Source organism: Schistocerca piceifrons, chromosome 2 (assembly GCF_021461385.2).
Source record: "Schistocerca piceifrons isolate TAMUIC-IGC-003096 chromosome 2, iqSchPice1.1, whole genome shotgun sequence".
In the NCBI taxonomy this organism is placed as follows: domain Eukaryota; kingdom Metazoa; phylum Arthropoda; class Insecta; order Orthoptera; family Acrididae; genus Schistocerca; species Schistocerca piceifrons.
Genome location: NC_060139.1, coordinates 142,598,787 through 142,618,739, shown reverse-complemented (window position 1 = coordinate 142,618,739; position 19,953 = coordinate 142,598,787). Strand labels below are relative to the sequence as shown.

The 19,953-nt window shown below is 40.6% G+C and overlaps 1 protein-coding gene across 1 annotated transcript in view; it reads right to left on the bottom strand.

Moving 5' to 3' along the window:
• The window catches only part of LOC124775200 (glutamate receptor 1-like), a 91,745-nt gene that overhangs the window by 57,036 nt on the left and 14,756 nt on the right, over positions 1 to 19,953 (bottom strand). The window contains exon 3 of the mRNA XM_047250039.1: positions 15,552 to 15,894. Within this exon, the coding sequence (XP_047105995.1) occupies positions 15,552 to 15,894 (343 nt within the window). The remainder of the gene's footprint in view (positions 1 to 15,551; positions 15,895 to 19,953) is intronic.

Below are 19,953 nucleotides of genomic sequence, written 5' to 3'. Positions count from 1 at the left end.
GCATCACGCGGACGCAGACCAGTCAAAGAAAAAGCACGAAGGCTATTTTCCACCATGAAAACAGCATTTTTGGAGTACCGTAACAACTCCAAATTACATCAGCTGTCCAATGCATATTACTACCTAAATGTCCTGACACGCCGGCCGGATTGGCCGAGCAGTTCTAGGTGCTTCAGTCTGGAACCGATCGATCGCTCCGGTCGCAGGTTCGAATTCTGCCTCGGCCATGGTTGTGTGTGATGTCCTTAGGGTAGTTACGTTTAAGCAATTCTAAGTTACAGGGGACTGATGACCTGAGATGTTAAGTCCCATAGTGCTCAGAGCCATTTCAACCATTTTTCCTGAAACACTACTACTGTTTGCCGGACTGGGACTCCAATAGCGACCTTTATCTTTCGTAGTTAATGTCCATTCCTAATGAACTGTCATTGTTATTTTAGTTATTGTTAGATTAAAATTATCTAGACAGTTGTTACCACAGTTTTTGATATCTCAATACTGTTTTGCGCCTCCAACTTAGGAATACATACATCCTCACCTACTATTTTAAAGATATTTTCGTCAATGACGTGTATAGGAGAGGTTTAATTTATTCCCTCGGTGTTCATTTGTCTCCGTCTTTATGAAGATGTAGACGACGCCACAGAAAATCAGTACACGTGGAAAAGTGGGAAGGAACAATCACTATTATTGCGAATCCCGCCATTTATCATCATCCGCCATTACCTGAGTCTTATAACTGTTGGATAATACTTGAAATAATTTCATTGAGCATGTACGAAGAGTGCACGCTCTGGGTATTATCAAATGTCTTGCTCGAAGCAAAGAATAAATAACAAAATGCAACTAAGACTCTAATTCTGTATCTTATGTCATTATTATTAATCTGATAGATTTTCATGTTCCCAGAACATTATTCACGGAGGACGAAAATCAAAAGAAATTATTTAATGGCGACCTCTCAGCCATATATAAGACGCGACGGGGTTAGTTATTAAAATACTAAATGTACGACTCGGTAGGCAAGGAAAAAATAATTCAGTATACTCCAGAAATGTAAATATACTGCGGAGAGAGGAGATCATGCTACAAGTGCTGAAGCTGAGGCTTTGGAAATCCCACAAAAGTTTATCTGCAGTAATAGCGGCTGTTCATAGTACTGTAATGGTTCATATTTTACTTACAGCTGCTGTGTATATTAGTGATGGTACAACCGACAGTTTTTAATAATCGATTGGCCAGTTGATTGTTTCTTCATTCAGTCGTTTTTTTTTCAGTCGAATGACGCAAGCGAATGAAACTAGAGTCAGCGGCATTGTCAGCCATAGGAATGTTTTCACTTACCGTGTTTGAGTGGTTTCATTCAGTGTGAGACAACCGACTGTAACAAGTCTCCATCGGTTGCGGCCGTTATATCAATGTTTCTACTCATCGGGTTTGAGTGGTTTCACTCAATTTACACACTTTTTCAGTCTTTTCAGCTGTGCGTGAAGCATGACTAGGATTTCCAAAGTTTGTAGGTACAAATAAAGTATCTTATTTCAAAGAGATGTGATTAAAAAGTAGATTTCTAAAACTAAAGTACATTCAAAATGTATGTACTTACGTATATCGACCTGAAACTGCTGCTACTGGTATGCGACCGTTATTATTAATATAACTGATGGATTTTAGAAAAGCAGAGTAGTGGCAAACGAACAGGTACTAGTTTTTAGGTGCCTTTATCCCAAATGACATGCTTCGGGCTCTACCGATCATCAGATTTCCATTTCATAGAAAAATGACTTTGGAACTTTGTTCCTTACTCATACAACCACGAACCAAAAGGTGTTACATATAATTTAAACTTGGAGAATGGGAATGTTTCTGAAATCCACTGTCTTATATATCTATTTACTTACTGAAATACGAATATTGGCACTTAATGGCATTAAATATTAATTTTTGTTTGTTTCAAAAGTTTAATATCTGGTTCTGCACTGTAAATTAGTGTACATATAAATCAACAATCACTTTTGAACGTTTTCATTAGGTCGGTTTCTTGTCTGTTTTTGTCGGTACAAATTTTGTAATTGATTTTTAACTAGTTTCCCGATAAGCTAGAGTCTTGAAACTTTCAACATGGCTCAGAACTGGATGATACTGTAAGACTAACTCGCTTTTGAGTCTGGTGTGTGGCAGACAGTACTTTTGCTTTTCGATCTATTGGTTTCTGTTTGTTCGGTACAAATTTCGCATTTGATTGTAAACTAACGTCCCGATAATCTAGAGACTTGAAACTTCCAATTTAGCTCATAAATGGATAACAATGTAATATTAACTCGTTTTCTTGGCTGGTGTGTGACGGAGAGCAGGTAATTGGTGTACCATTGCTAATTTCCCTGTCTTCTCTTTCCAGTTGCGAACGTTTCGCACTTCAGAACGATTGCTTCTAAGCTTTCTTGTCAGTTCGATTCTCTAGTTTTTACATTCGCTGTCTTCTCGCGAGATACGCCTACGAGGAAACAATATATTGGATGACTCATTTTAAGAGAAACTGAAATAAACTTAAAGTTTACAGTCACCAATTCGGATCTCCGGGAGTGGACTGCCAAGGCAAAGGTGACCATGAGGAAAAGATTGAATAATCAGCGAAATAATAACTTTCTACGAATCAGGGCGTGGAGTGTCAGAAGCTTGAACGTGGTAGGGAAGTTAGAAAATCTGAAAAGGGAAATGCAAAGGCTCCATGCAGATATAGTTAGGGCCAGTGAAAAGAAATGGAAAGAAAACAAGGATTTCGGATCAGATAAGTACAGGGTAATATCAACAGCAGCAGAAAATCGTATAACTGGAGTTGGACTCATTGTGTACAGGAAGATAGGGCAGAGAGTATGTAACTGTGAACAGTTCAGTGATACGGTTGTTCTTATCAGAACCGACAGATAACCAATACCAACAACGATAGTTCAGGTATACATGCCGACGTTGCAAGCAGAAAATGAAGAGGTAGAGGAAGTATGTGAGGATATTGAGCGGGTAACACAGTACGTAAAGGTTGATCAAAATCTAATAGTCACTGGGGACTAGAATGCAGTTGTAGGGGAAGGACTAGAACAAAAGTTTGCAGGACAATATGGGCTTGGGGCAAAGAATGAGAGAAGAGAAAGACATATTCAATTCTCTAATAAATTTCAGCTAGTAATAGCGAATACTCTGTTCAAGAATCAGAAGTGGAGGAGATATACTTAGAAAAGGCCGGGTGATACGGGAAGGTTTCAGTTAGATTACTTCATGGTCAGACAGAGATACCGAAATCAGATACTTGACTGTAACGCATACTCAACAGCACATATACACGCAGATCACAGGATAGTAGTGATGAAGAGTAAGCTGAAGGTTAAGACATTAGTCAGGAATAATCAGTACTCAAAGAAGTGGGATACGGAAGTCCTAAGTAATGTCGAGATACGCTTGAAGTTCTCTAAGGCTGTAGATAAAAAAATAAGGAATAGCTCAGTAGGCAATACAGTTGAAGAGGAATGGACATCTCTAAAAAGGACCACCAAACAAATTGGAAAAAAGAACATAGGTACAAAGAAGTTTTCTGCAAAAAAACCATCGGTAACAGAAGAGATACTTCAACTGATCGATGAAAGGAGGAAGTAAAAAAATCTCCCAGGAAACGCGCTGAGGAATTAAATAAATAGGAAGTGTCGCTGCATGAAAGTGTGAAGATATCGAAAGGAAAATGGTTCTCGGAAGGATAGACTCAGCATAGAGGAAAGTTAAAACAACCTTCGCTAACATTAAAAGCAAGGGTTTTAACATTAAGAGGGCAATGACAACTCCACTGTTAAATGCAGAAGAGAGAGCGGATGGGTGGAAAGGATACATTGAAAACCTTTATGAGGAGGAAGAGTTATCTGATGTGATACGCGAAGAAACATTAATCGATTTAGAAGGGGTAGGGGATCCAGTTTTAGAATCAGAATTTAAAAGAGCTTTGGAGGACATACCATCTGACTTTTGGAAAAATATCGTCCACACAAGTCCGAAGACTGCGAGAGCCGACAAGCGTGAGATTTACCGCACAATCAGCTAAACAGCTCATCTATCAAGGTTGCTGACAAGAATGATATACAGAAGAATTGATGATGTACTAGATGACAATCAGTTTGGCTTTAGTAAAGGTAAAAGCACGAGAGAGACAATTCTGACGTTGCGGTTGATAACGGAAGCAAGACTAAACAAGGGGGTAAGCTATCGGTAGACACGGGTAATGTACAGTTTGTACAAGAGCCAAGAGGGAATAATAAGAGTGGATGACCAAGAACGAAGAGCTCCCATTAAAATCGGCGTAAGACAGGATTGTAGTCTTCCGCCCATAATGTTCGATCTGTACATTGAAGAAGCAATGATGGAAATAAAAGAAAGGTTTTGGAATGGAACTAAAATTCAAGGTGAAAGGATCTCAATGATACGATTCGCTGACGATGATGCTATCCTCAGCAAAAGTGAAGAACAATTACATGATCTGCTGAATGGAATGAACAATCTAATGAGGGCAGAATATGGATTTTGAGTAATTCGAAGAACATCTTCATCTACAATGGATACTCTGCAAATCACATTTAAGTGCCTGGCAGAGGGTTCATGGAACCACTTGCACAATTCTCTATTATTCCAATCTCGTATAGCGCGCGGAAAGAATGAACGCCTATATCTTTCCATACGAACTCTGATTTCTCTTATTTTATCGTGGTGATCGTTCCGCCCTATGCAGGTTGGTCTCAACCAAATATTTTCGCATTCGGAGGAGAAATTTAGTGATGGGAATTTCGTGAGAAGATACCGTCGCAACGAAAAACGCTTTTTTTTTAACGATTTCCAGCCCAAATCCTGTATCATTTTTGTGACACTCTCTCCCATATTTCGCGATAATACAAAACGTGCTACCTTTCTTTGAACTTTTTCGATCTACTCCGTCAGTACTATCTGGTAAGGATCCCACACCACGCAGCAGTATTCTAAAAGAGGACGAACAAGCGTAGTGTAGGTAGTCTCCTTAGTAGATCTGTTACATTTTCTAAGTGTCCTGTCAATAAAACGCAGCCTTTGGTTAGCTTTCCCCACAATATTTCCTGTGTGTTCTTTCCAATTTCAGTTGTTCGTAATTGTAATACTTAGGTATTTAATTGAGTTTACGGCTTTTAGATTAGACTGATTTATCGTGTAACCGTAGTTTAACGAGTTCCTTTTAGCACTCAAGTGGATGACCTCACACTTTTCGTTATTTAGGGTCAACTGCCAGTTTTCGCACAAAAAAAATGTTCAAATTTGTGTGAAATCTTATGGGACTTAGCTGCTAAGGTCATCAGTCCCTAAGCTTACACACTACTTAACCTAAATTATCCTAAGGACAAACACACACACCCATGCCTGAGGGAGGACTGGAACCTCCACCGGGACCAGCCGCACAGTACATGCCTGCAGCGCCCTAGACCGCTCGACTAATCCCGCGCAGCTTTTTCGCACCATTCAGATATTTTTTCTAAATCGTTTTAAGTTTTGTTTTGACGTTCTGATGACTTTATTAGTCGATAAACGACAGTGTCATCTGCAAACAACCGAAGACACCTGCTTAGATTGTCTCCTAAATCGTTTCTATAGATAAGGAACAGCAAAGGGCCTATAACACTACCTTGGGGAACGGCTGAAGTTACTTTTGTTTTACTCGATGACTTTCTGTCAGTTACTACGAACTGTGACCTCTCTGACAGGAAATCGCAAATCCAGTCACATAACTGAGACGATATTCCATAAGCACGCATTTTCTCTACGAGCCGCTTATGTGGAACAGTGTGAGAAGCCTTCCGGAAATCCAGGAATACGGATTCGATCTGAAATCCCTTCTCAATAGCACTCAGCATGAAACGTCCTCTTAGAAAAATTAGTTAATTACTGTGCTGGTAAACCTCTTACATTATATGATTTTCAAGCAGCTGAGCAAAACTGAACGTACTCAGACATTTCGCTCTTTACCGATTCTGATCAACACTAAACTGACACACAATATTTTTCTTTAGCGCAACGCAATCTGACTTTCAATAATCCCTGCAAAAGAATGGCCCTGACTAATATTAACCTATACCTTTCACAAATCACTTACCTCACAAAAATCTTCGTTACTCGAACTACCGCAATACAGCGAGCGCCAGTACTGCCAGCTAAATAAAAGATTCTAACTACTGAAGTCACTAACTACTGATAGGCGTAGTTAGCAAATGAAAGATTTTGATAATGAACAAACAATGTATTTACCTTAATAGTGTTCATAAGTCATTATATATATATCAGTTCGTGACATCCAGTGTTACAAATTCACTGTCTCTTTCCAGATCATCCACTCTCAAAACTCCGCCATCTCACTCCCCACATCCACCACTGCTGGCGGCTCACCTCCAACTGTGCAACGCTAAGCCCTGTTAACATCCAGCTGCCCAACACTACAATGGCGAGTATTACAACAATGCCAACCAGCCACTGACTGCACACAGCACAGCCAGTGATTTTCATACAGAGCGATACGTGGCGTTACCAATATAAAAAACCTAAACAGCCTACTTAAAAGCATTTCATGCGGGAACGATGTTTTCTAAACCCATGTTGACTGTGTGTCAATATACCGTTTCCTTCGAGGTAATTCATAATGTTCGAACACAACATATGTTGTAAAATCCTGCTGCATATCGACGTTAACGATATGCGCCTGTAATTTAGTGGATTACTCCTACTACCTTTCTTGAATATTGGTGTGACCTGTGCAAATTTCCAGTCTCTGGGTGCGGATCTTTCGTCAAGCGAGCGGTTGTATATGATTGTTAAGTATGCAGCTAATGCATTAGCATACTCCGAGGGAACCTGATTGGTATACAGTCTGGACCAAAAGACTTGCTTTTATTAAGCGATTTGAGTTGTTTCACTACTTCGAGGATATTTGCTTCTACGTCACACATGTTGGCAGCCGTTCTCGAATCGAATTCTGGAATACGAAAAGAAAGACGAAAGTAATGAGAAGTAGCAGGAATAAGAACAGCGAGAAACTTAACATCAGGACTAATGGTCACGAAGTAGCAGAAGTTAACGAATTCTTCTACATAGGCAGTAAAAGAATCAGTGACGGACGGAGTCAGGAGGACATCAAAAGCAGACTTGCAATGGCAAAAATGCCATTCCTGGCCAGGAGAAATCTGCTAGTACCAAACACAGGCCTTAAGTTGAGGAAGAAATTTCTGTGAAAATACGTTTGAAGCACAGCAGTGTACGGTAGTGAAACGTGGACATCTGGAAAACCTAAACAGAAGAGAATCGAAGCATCTGAGATGTGGTGCTACAGACCAATGTTGAAAATTAGGTGGACTGAAAAGGTAAGGAATGAGGAGTTTCTGCACAGAATTGGACAGAATGATACGATATCTGTTAAGACTTGAGAGAAAGACTTCCATGGAACTAGAGGAATCTGTAGAGTTTAAAAATTGTAAAGGAAGACACAGGTTGGAATACATCCAGCAAATAATAGAGGACGTAGATTGCAAGAGCTTCTCTGAGAAGAAGAGGTTGGCACAGGAGAGGAGTTCGTGGCGGGCCGCATCAAACCATTTAACGTGACCATCGCCCCCTTTTACGTGATTGTAACGATTTTTCTATATCAGTCCCGCAAGTTTTCGAAAGTAATTCGGGACAACTATTTGTTCCGGACTTAGCAATTATGAAACGATTTATTCTGAATCGTTTGTTCGTTTCAACTGTGTCGCTATGCTGTTACTGAAAGGATATTTTCCCAAATGAGTAATGCATGGAGCAGTGACAAAACAGCTTTTGTAGAAACTAGAGTGAACTACTATAAAACTTGAGTTGACTTGTTTTCGTAAGACTATTGAAGAATACAGACATGCTGAAGAAAATTTACAGCCGGCCGTTGTGGCCGAGCGGTTCTAGGTGCTTCAATCTGGAACCGCGAGACCGCTACGGTCGCGCGGTTCCAGTCCTGCTTCGGGCATGGATGTGAGTGATGTCCTTAGGTTAGTTAGGTTTAAGCAGTTCTAAGCTCTATGGGACTGATGACTTCAGATGTTAAGTCCCATAGTGCTCAGAGCCATTTGAACCATTTGTCTATTCGCACTCCTTCATCGTAGAAGGTACTAACAAACTATAAGTTAATGTCCTTTTGGTAACAGATTAAAGTGATAGTTTGCATGTCTAGTTCAGACATTTTGTGTTATATCAAAAATTTTTAATGTGTCCCGAATGTGGCCTTAGAACCTTAGGTGTATTTGAACATTATACCACAAAAATCGCTTTTCTACCCATCCTCATTTCTGAAATATGTGATCAAAATTACAAAGAAAATATTGAAACCACCTTTATTATTCATACTTCTTTATTGAGACAATGAGAATCTGCCGACAATGGGTAGTCACCTACACCGCTACTTGCCCCCATAGCCGGCCAACTGAATGTCTTAAATGTCATTTGCCTTCTACTCTTTGAGCTATTCATTCATTTTCCTTACTGCAAAATAGTACTGCTTCTGAATATGAACTTCTCTACAATGAGCTTTCTCTAATCCTTGTTACTCTCTTGTGCTATTTATATCTGCTGATCGGTAGGAGGCCCCCTCCCCCCCTTCCCGCCCCCCCCCCCCCTTATTCTTTGGGTAACATTTTGTCCGACCGCCAACTTATCGTCTACAAACTGTTTGCGTCTGGGAGAATAATCCTATTTCACCCATATGTCCGGGGTTTCCAAAGTTTTTTCTGAGGTCGGCAATATAAGTGATGGTAGGCCTACCCCAGGGATGGGTCAGGTTAATTACTTACGTGTTAGTAGCACTTGGAGCAATTTAATCCTGAACCGCATATGAATCAGTTTAAAATTATGAAAAGAAAAACTACTCCAATCAGTTCATAATTGACTGAAATTGTTTACTGCGTATGTTACCTTTGGCATACCCTAAACACACTCTTAGGTAGGACCATCCCCCGACAGTACAATGTTTCACTGCTTTAGTTCCGCTAATTAAAGTATTGCAGGCCCGTTTCACTCAGAAGAAGGAGTGAATATCTCGGTCAGCTGAAACAACGAAGAGCAGTTTCAGCTAAAAGAATGAATACGTGGTTCAACAGACAAAGAAACTACTTATTCTTTTCACAGTCAATACCCAAAGCTACAGCGGTGTCGAATCCCTTTACATTCGACTGCTCCCACTGACTGTTTTCATTCGTAAAAAGTAAATGAATAATAATTCTACAACGACTGAAAAGATTGTTTTAATTCGGTTGCTCTTCCACTACTAGTTTCATCCACAAGAATGAATGAGTAGTCCGACCAACTAAACGATATTTTTCTTTCGCTTGCTCCCACAGACTTCTTTCACTCGAAACGGTGAATGAGTAGTCCAGCCGACTGAATCGATTCCTTTCACTCGGTTGTTTTCACAGACTAGTATCTCTCAAAAGAATGAATGACTACTTCAAGCAATACGTATTATTACAACCAAATGAGTCGACTGTTTTCATTCGGTTGTTCCTATCACTAGCGTATATAGAGGCATTTCAAGTACAGGGTTATTACAAATGATTGAAGCGATTTCACAGCTCTACAACAACTGTATTATTTGAGATACTTTCACAATGCTTTGCACACACATATAAAAACTCAAAAAGTTTTTTTAGGCATTCACAAATGTTCGATATGTGCCCCTTTAATGATTTGGCAGACATCAAGCCGATACTCAAGTTCCTTCCACACTCGGCGCAGTATGTCCCCATCAATGAGTTCGAAAGCATCGTTGATGCGGGCTCGCAGTTCTGGCACGTTTCTTGGTGGAAGAGGTTTAAACACTGAATCTTTCACATAACCCCACAGAAAGAAATCGCATGGGGTTAAGTCGGGAGAGCGTGGAGGCCATGACATGATTTGCTGATCATGATCTCCACCACGACCGATCCATCGGTTTTCCAATCTCCTGTTTAAGAAATGCCGAACATCATGATGGAAGTGCGGTGGACCACCATCCTGTTGAAAGATGAAGTCGGCGCTGTCGGTCTCCAGTTGTGGCATGAGCCAATTTTCCAGCATGTCCAGACACACGTGTCCTGTAACGTTTATTTCGCAGAAGAAAAAGGGGCCGTAAACTTTAAACCGTGAGATTGCACAAAACACGTTGATGAATTGCGAATTTGCACGAATGCGTGAGGATTCTCTACCGCCCAGATTCGCAAATTGTGTCTGTTCACTTCACCATTAAGAAAAAATGTTACTTCATCATTGAAAACAAGTTTCGCACTGAACGCATCCTCTTCCATGAGCTGTTGCAACCGCGCCGAAAATTCAAAGCGTTTTACTTTGTCATCGGGTGTCAGGGCTTGTAGCAATTGTAAACGATAAGGCTTCTGCTTTAGCCTTTTCCGTAAGATTTTCCAAACCGTCGGCTGTGGTACGTTTAGCTCCCTGCTTGCTTTATTCGTCGACTTCCGCGGGCTACGCGTGAAACTTGCCCGCAGGCGTTCAACCGTTTCTTCGCTCACTGCAGGCCGACCCGTTGATTTCCCCTTACAGACGTATCCAGAAGCCTTAAACTGCGCGTACCATCGCCGAATGGAGTTAGCAATTGGCGGATCTTCGTTGAACTTCGTCCTGAAGTGTCGTTGCACTGTTATGACTGACAAATGTGAGTGCATTTCTAGCTCGACATACGCTTTCTCGGCCGCTGTCGCCATTTTGTCTCATTGCGCTCACGAGCGCTCTGGCGGCAGAAACCTGAAGTGTGGCTTCAGCCGAACAAAACTTTATGAGTTTTTCTACGTATCTGTAGTGTGTCGTGACCATATGTCAATGAATGTAGCTACAGTGAATTTATGAAAGAGCTTCAATCATTTGTAATAGCCCTGTAGTTTGAGAGATTTGGCAATCGGTAGCTATCAGGGAGGGCGTTGCTGTTATTCCATGTCGCTTGTATTTGCTTGTTTGTTGAAGCTGAACTGAACCAGTGCGGTGTCTATTGCTCTGACACATACAGTTGAATTTTTATTACAGGTATTTAAAATACGTTCGTGCATTTAATAAAAATTCTTATTTAGTATACCATTAGCGTTTTGGTTTAGTCACTGTAAACACCGTCAGTGACCCATAAGGAAACATATTTGTAATTTTTGATACGTCAAGTTCAAAAATGACTTCAGCTGAAAACATACTGAATTGTGAAATTTTGATTACGCCATTATGTTAGAATTCGGCTCACACATAGAAGTCTCATCTGATGTATATTCTAGCTGTATTTTCGCGTTTGGCACTGACGTTTCTGATATAACGTCACGATGGCTTTCAGCAATTCTTATTTGTTGCCGTGAAGCTCAACAAACTAATGAACCAGTAGTGTTTACTTAAGTGCTCCAGGCTATACGTATCTCTGAGCGTTTTTTTTTTTTTTTTTTAGTCTTTCGAAACAATTTGTTGGTCCTGTTTTTCAGTTTATGTAAAAAAATCCTGTTTTTATCTTTTGTTTCCCAAATATATTTGTTTTAAGTTCATTTCCACTTATTTAAATATGCAAGTATGATGATGTTGTAGTGTTGAAGGGGAAGTGTCGAAGATTGTGCATTGATGTGGACAGTGAATGGAAACAAGCAACATCTTGAATACAACACGAGATGCTCAGATTAGCCAGTATCATATGAGAATGTCACCAGCATTAAGACACACAATGATCACAAAGAGGTATTTTCAAATAATCGACAATAGAGAATTCAAAAGGTAAATTACACAACAGGCACACAATTAACCACATTAATCTCTGCACTGCATGGTTCTAGATCCGTGAATATACTTATGAGTATCTTTAAGCATGTGTCTCAATAGAAAGAAACAATATTTAAAACAACTCTCATTTTTTGTTCGATCTCAGTTGCACATTTTTACTTATATCACATGTTGCGGTCACTCATGGTCATATTCAGATCTAAAACAAAGTAAAATTAAATATGTACCATCAAATATTTTACGGATAAGTATGAAATAGAATAACTGTACATAAATGTAGACTTTAGCTAGACATTTGCTTCAGCAACCCGTCTTGTCTGCTTAGAACCATACATCAGAGCACTGTTCTTTGTAGGTGCGGTCAGTGTTTTGAATAGGTATATGTTGGAGTTAGGGAGAGGGGGAGGTGGGAGGAGAGGAAGGGGAAATGGAGTGAGTAAATGAGGGAGCGGGTGATGGGAATGTCATGAGCTCAACAACAGTGGCCATGTTAAAATTATATAATGTATAATTAGTAAAAATTCTCTTTGGAAAACTAATAGTGTAGAACACTAAACGGCATCAGATAGTAAAATTACAAATTCTGGAAGTAATTAGTCTAAATGTTTTTCGTTCAAGTAGAAAAGGTGTACTCCTAAACAATGGATGGGTAAATAGTGAAAGACAAAATGATCGTAATATTACAGATTTATTATATTCGCCGCAGCTGCAAAGCATAGTAATCTGATACCTGGTTCTGAGAAGGCAAGGCTGGCTTCAGACTCAAGAACTCAGGTAATTTCTACATTTATGTAAAATTCTCTTCACTTCTACTTCTGTCTAAATATTAGATTGTTCTCATTTAGTTTTACTTTGTTTTAGATCTGAAGGTGATCGCGAGTGATCGAAACATTTAATAAGGGGAGACAGTGGCAGAAATTTACAAATTATTTTTATTTGCTAATTTGATAGTAAATATAATTGAGATTATTATCCCAAATTTTTTCCTTGAAATTCGAACTACAAATGGCATAAAAAAATTAAAACCCTAAGCACTGTAATTCGCCAAGCCCGCTTTTCAATGTACCAAATGGAGGAAAAATTTTATTGCAGAATTTGGCCTGTGAACTTAGAAAATATAGATTTACAAGGCTGTGATTTTTTGTATACATAACAGCAGTGTTGTAAAGAAGGCTGTGGAGCCTTTTTCCGGTTCAATCATTGTCGTATGGAAGGCTGTGGAGTGTTGTAAACAAGTTTTGTGCTGTTCAGTGGAATTCGAGTGACGTTCGATTTATTGTGCCATTCTTTGTGCGAAGTTGAATCTGTCGATCCCTTTTTGCAATGCCTAGGCCTGGGGAAGTATTTAGAAAATATAGTAAGTCCCATATTTCCAATATAAAGCGAAAAGCTGACATTGAGGTTGGGTCGGGCCTGCAGATGCAAGCATTAGCTTGTGTCCAAGTGCATCTAAAATAAAACCTAGGATAGAGATTGTGTCAGAAGAAACAAATCATGAAAGAAACACAGTTTTCAGAATTGTGGATCTGGAAATGGTGGCAGAAGCACTTAGAAAAGCCTGCAAGTGCTCTGTTTGTGGAGGAAATGTGGATTTGGTTGATGATGGAAAGAGAGAGGGTTTGGTTTGCACAAACTGTGATGCTGACAGACCATTCAAGACATCAAAGGTCAGTAATAGAATCTATGAAGCCAATATGAGATTTGCTTATGGACTAAGATGTATAGTGATTGGAAGAGATGGTGGAAACCTTTTACGTGGTATTATGAACATTGCCCGGTCCTCCCCTAAAATTTTCTGCAATGAATACTGCTCTCCTCAATGCAGTTGCAGAAGTAAGTGAAGAGAGCATGAAAATGGCAGTCCTGGGGGCAATTCAAGATAATTGTGAAGCAACTAATAGCAACGATACAGCAGTTTCCTGTGACGGTTCTTGGATGAAGAGGGGGCATACCTCACTGCATGGAGTTTTAAGAATCATTAGTGTCGAGACTGGAAAAGTATTAGACTTATAGGTGATGTCTAAATATTGTTCTGCATGTTCCTTGCACAAAAATATATTGATGCAGGTAAAGAAACAGAATGGCAAGAAGCCCATAAAGCTGTTTGTAGTAGAAATTATGCAGGCTCCAGTGACGGGATGGAAGCTGCAGGTATGAAATTCATTTCCCATAGATCTCTGCCAAAGTATGGAGTGAGATACGTACAGTATTTAGGAGATAGAGACTCTAGTGCTTTCAAGAATGTAGTTGAAAGTCAGCCCTATGGAAAAGATTACACTATTGAGAAACAGGAGTGCTTAGGCCATATTCAGAAGAGGATGCGTGGACGACACACCAGACTTGTTGCAGACAATAAAGGCAAGCTACCAGAGGATGGAAAGCCACTGGGAGGTAAAAACAGACTAACAAAGAAGAGAACTGACAGCCTACAAGTCTATTATGGTGCTACAATTAGAAGTAACCTCACAAGCTTGGACAGTATGAGGAAAGAAGTATGGGCCATTTGGTTTCATTACTTTTCGACAGACACTACACCTCAACATGGCCTCTGTTCTAATGAATGGTGCAAACTTTTGAAAAGTAAGGAATGTGGGGAAGGTTATACCCATAAAAATAACTTTCCTTATGGGGTTTCAATGGCCATTAAACCAACTTTTAGAGCACTGGCTTCACCAGAACTGCTAGAAAAATGTCTGAGTGGGAAAACACAGAACCCAAATGAAAGTTTCAGTGCTCTTGTTTCGAAAAGATGTCCAAAGACTGTGTTTGGTTCCAATTTGATTGTGAAGATTTTTGCTTTGGAAGCTGCAGCAGTGTTTAATGATGGGAATGTGGCAAGACTTAACATCCTGAGCAAGTTGGGCTTTACACCTGGAGTCTTCACTGAGCAGATACAGCAGATCATCGATAAGCAAAGAATCTCGAAGGCGGAAACTTCAGTCCAGAACATACAAAAAATTGCTATGCAAAGGAACAGAGAAGCTTAAAGAGCTATAGAGGATGATGAGGAAGAAATAGATTATGGATATGGGCAGTTTTAGCTAAGGTACGATAGATTTTTTTTTTTACATTTTATCCAAACTTTAAAATGATTTTTCTGCAACTTAAGGTTTTCTACTTACAATAACTCATATACCAGAAACTACTGGAAGGACTGCAATGAAATTTGGCACACCTATTCTTTTACTTTGAAGCTGTATTTATGTGGAACAAAATTTTAATCGAGACATTATACACAGTTTTGTGGTTGATAATATATTGAAAAGTTTGATTGTAAAAAATGTTCTAGTCCAAAATATCACAGAAAATAATAGCATTAATTTACGAAAAAGTTACTGCACTTAATTATACATCTGTTATTGTAGATTATTTTACCATTAAAAAATTTGGAAAATTTGCCTCTAAATTATGAAAAAGTGTACCTTAAAATAAAGATGTAATAAAAAATTCAAAATTATCTCACTGCAATAAAAAATTCTGAATTTTTAAAAAAAAAAGCATATTAGATCTCTATACATAAGCGTGCTAAATTTCAATGAGATTGAACAAAAATTGGAAAAGATATAGGTTTGCAAAAATATCAGTGCAAGACTGCCCCCTAATTTAATAAATATGCGCAACTGATACGGAGCAATAAGCGAGAATTATCTTAAATATTAATACAGGAGCTGAATCTCCCAAGAGGATTATATTAGCTACCGAAAAAAAAATCTAGTTTATCGGAAAATCGAAGAGGAACTGGAGCTCACCAAGCAGCCAGCTGGAGACCATCCTGGCTGAGTAGAGGGCGACGGTGGCGAGTATGACGGAGGCCCAGACGGCCGCCCAGAGGAGGGGCGAGAAGGGCAGCACGGGCACCTGCCAGCCGGGCTGCAGCAGCGGGCGCGGCGCCATGCACGTGAGGCCGGCGCGTACGTAGGGCCGCGTGTACTCCACGAAGTGGTACTCGGGGTACCAGTGGTACACCGCCGCGTACCCCGCGTCCGCCTCGTCCATCGCCACGGCGCCCAGCAGGCCGTTCCCGGAGCCGTTCGGCCAGATCGCGCCCCACTTGTCCTCCTCGCAGTCCACCACGCGCCACGTCGCATTCTTCTGCCGATGGACCACAAGAGACTGTTGGAAGCTTATGCGGCTACAGTGATTCACAGTTCCGATAATTACAAAAAAAAAAAAAAAAAAAAAAAAAGGTTCAAATGGCTCTGAGCACTATGGGACTCAACATCTGAGGTCATCAGTCCCCTAGAACTTAGAACTCCTTAAAGCTAACTAACCTAAGGACATCACACACATCCATGCCCGAGGCAGGATTCGAACCTGCGACCGTAGCGGTCGCGCGGTTCCAAACTGAAGCGCCTAGAACCGCAGGGCCACACCGGCCGGCTCCGATATTTACAGTTTTCTGGTAACTCGGTACGCATATATGTAATGTACCACAGAGTTATCTCTCATTATGAGGATGCCCATAAGCAATCAGGACTATAATCATAAAATATTTGATTTCATTTAGAAATTATTACAAAGAAACCAGTTATACACGCCAGCTCATTAAGCTTATCAATTACATCTACATCTACATTTATACTCCGCAAGCCACACAACGGTGTATGGCGGAGCGCACCCTAAGTGCCACTGTCATTGCCTCCCTTTCCTGTTCCACTCGCGTATGGTTCCCAGGAACGACAGCCGGAAAGCCTCCGTGCGCGCTCGAATCTCTCTAATTTTACATTCTTGATCTCCTCGGGAGCTATAAGTAGGGGCAAGCAATATATTCGATACCTCATCCAGAAACGCACCCCTCGAAACCTGTACTAGAAGCTACACCGCGATGCAGAGAGCCTATCTTGCAGAGTCTGCCACTTGAGCTTGCTAAACATCTCCGTAGCGCTATCACAGTTACCAAATAACCCTGTGACGAAACGCGCCGCTCTTCTTTGGATCCTCTCTATCTCCTCTGTCAACCCGACCTGGTGCCGATCCCACACTGATGAGCAATGCTCAAGTATAGGTCGAACGAGTGTTTTGTAAGCCACCTCCTTTGTTGATGGACTACATTTTCTAAGGACTCTCCCTATGAATCTCAACCTAGCACCCGCCTTACTAACAATTAATTTTATATGATCATTCCACTTCAAATCGTTCCGTACGCATAGTCCCAGATATTTTACAGAAGTAACAGCTACCAGTGTTTGTTCCGCTGTCATATAATCATACAATAAAGGATCCTTCTTTCTATGTATTCGCAACAAGTGCCTATCCGCTGCAGATCTTCCTGCATTTCGCTGGAATTTTCTAATGCTACCAACTTCTCTGAATACTACAGCACCATCCGCGAAAAGCCGCATGGAACTTCCGACTCTATCTACTAGGTCGTTTATATATATTGTGAAAAGCAATGGTCCCATAACACTCCCCTGTGGCATGCCAGAGGTTACTTTAACGTCTCTAGACGTCTCTCCACTGAGAACAACACGCTGTGTTCTGGTTGCTTAAAACTCTTCAATCCAGCCACACAGCTGGTCTGATATTCCGTAGGCTCTTACATTGTTTATCAGGCGACATTGCGGAACTGTATCGATCGCCTTCCGGAAGTCAACGAAAATGGCATCTACCTGGGAGCCTGTACCTAATATTTTCTGGGTCTCATGAACAAATAAAGAGAGCTGTGTCTCACACGTTCGCTGTTTCCGGAATCCATCTTGAATCCTATAGAGTCGATTCTGGGTTTCCAGAAATGACATGATACGCGAGCTAGAAACATGTTCTAAAACTCTACAAGAGATCGATGTCAGAGATATAGGCCTATAGTTTTTCGCATCTGCTCGACGAACCTTCCTGAAAACTGGAACTACCTGTGCTCTTTTCCTATCATTATGAACCTTCCGTTCCTCTAGAGACTTGCAGTACACGGCTGTTAGAAGGGGGGCACGTTTTTTTGTGTACTCTGTGTAAAAGCTGTGCTTAACCAGCTTTCGCTTCCACAGGATAACATAGGAATTATTATTACTCAATATAATTTCATGATCGTCTCTTTTTGTACTTTGTGATCCAATGTTCTGCTAATGGTTTATTACATGTTACACACATGATCTGAAAGATTCTTTTAAGCAAATGATGTGGAACGATTCAGTTTACAGGTAGAAATGAAGTGATCGTATGGCACTGTTGACCGGGATGTACTAGTCGGGTTCGGCCGCCAAGTGCAAGTCTTATTTCATTCGGCACCTCATTGGGCGACCTGCGGCCTTCGGCACCTCATTGGGCGACCTGCGGCCGGTGATGAGGATGAAATGATGATGAGGACAACACCACGCCCAGACCCCGAGCGGAGAAAATCTACAACCTGGCCGGGAATCGAACCCGCACACAGTGCATGGGAGGCAAGCACGTTACCTCCCAGCTAAGCCGGCGGACTGTTTACAGGTTATGTAAACATGACTAGGGTTAAAATTACTGAAAGTTGTTTGGGAATCTAATTAAAAGAAGCGAAAAATACGCTCGCTTAAGATATGACAAAGAATCTGAGCAATATATTCAGTTGGATTTCAGACTTATCTGTTATTCTTAACACCTTTTATTCGCAGGTAATGAATAAATGTTTTTATTCATATAAGTAAATAACGTTTCCAATAATATTTGTCATTCACAGATAACGAATAGTAATTTATGATAATATTCTTCTCGGGTGTGCAGCCGGATCATAACGTCATCTTGACACAATATTTCAGCGGCAGAGATCGTGTACCAGCACTATCACCTGAGGATGGCGGCCAGGTAGACCGCTGAAATATTGTGTCAAGATGACGTTATGATCCGGCTGCACACCCCAGGAGAATATTATCAATTAATACGCTGGGAAAGCCTTCGTGATTAGAATAGTAATTTATGTCTGTTTTCCTTATTTGTCATTCGCACAAATTTCGCCTAAGTTTGCTGCCAGACAAAACTAGCATCTGCGCACTGTGGATTATCAACTTATGTGCAAATGATGGTGATGATGATTGGTTCCTGGGGCTCTCAACTTCCCCGTCATCACCTCCCATGCTAAGTTACAATTTTTACACAGTCCAATTTTTTTACTAAGTCCAGTCTAGCAACTGTCACGGATGATGATGACATCACAAAAACCCAGTGCCCGGGCAGAGAAACTCTCCTATCAGACCGGGACCCGTCTTATTGAGTTTTTTTTTTCAAGTAGTCAACAGAAAATTTAATGGTGCACAAAGGACTATCACTTCATTGTTGAAGGAAAGTTGCTTCGCTGCTCTGTGTGAGAAGGAAAATGTTAAAACAAAAATGGGAAAGAAAAAATGCCTTCTGCATTGGTAAGCGTCTGGATATTATCTTAAAATTCCGATAAGAACTAAAGTCCCAGGAAGCAACTAGGTTTCATACATACAGATCACTGGCAATCTCTGCTATCCGAAATATTGGATTTGATGTATTTAACCGTTAATTATGATTTTCAGCATATTTCCAAATATCCTCCTGAAGTCCCAATGTTGACTCACTTTAAGGTGCTGAATTTCGATGTTAGAATAATAATCTAGGAAACTAGCATGCTTATTCTTCATAATTAACGATGCTGTGTGGTCCATGATCCACGTTGCAGCGTTGTTTTTTGCTCGGTATATCTTAGTTTTCGTGGCTGAATGATCTTTAAAAGGTCTACATCACTGGGCGTCGTACGGTTTATCACCGACAATCGTTGACGAAGAGATGTAATTTCTTCTGCATGTCCGAACGTGAGCCTATGAATAAGCGTATCGACTCTTCTGCATGCGTCACAGTTTGCCGTGGATGAAGGCCTATCTTATGTAGCTTTTCATTCGTTGCTACTTTATCGTTGACTGTTAGATACCAGTCGCCTATGAGGCGTGAGGGTAATATGTCGCTGTGCACATTCCGCCATACTATACTCCAATGTGTATGTAGATGTTTTTCCTCGAGACGATTTCTGTGGTTTGTTGTCATGAGAAGGTCATAAAGTTTCCTGTTCGTCAGGCTTCCGTTATCGGCGATGTTGTATCGAATGTAGCTCATTTCCATGTAGTACAGTCGCACATACCTGTAAGAAAGTGGAATGCAGGTGATATTAACGGGTGGGTCAAGGCTATGAGGCTTTCACCGCTGAATGAGGTTTGCGATGATACT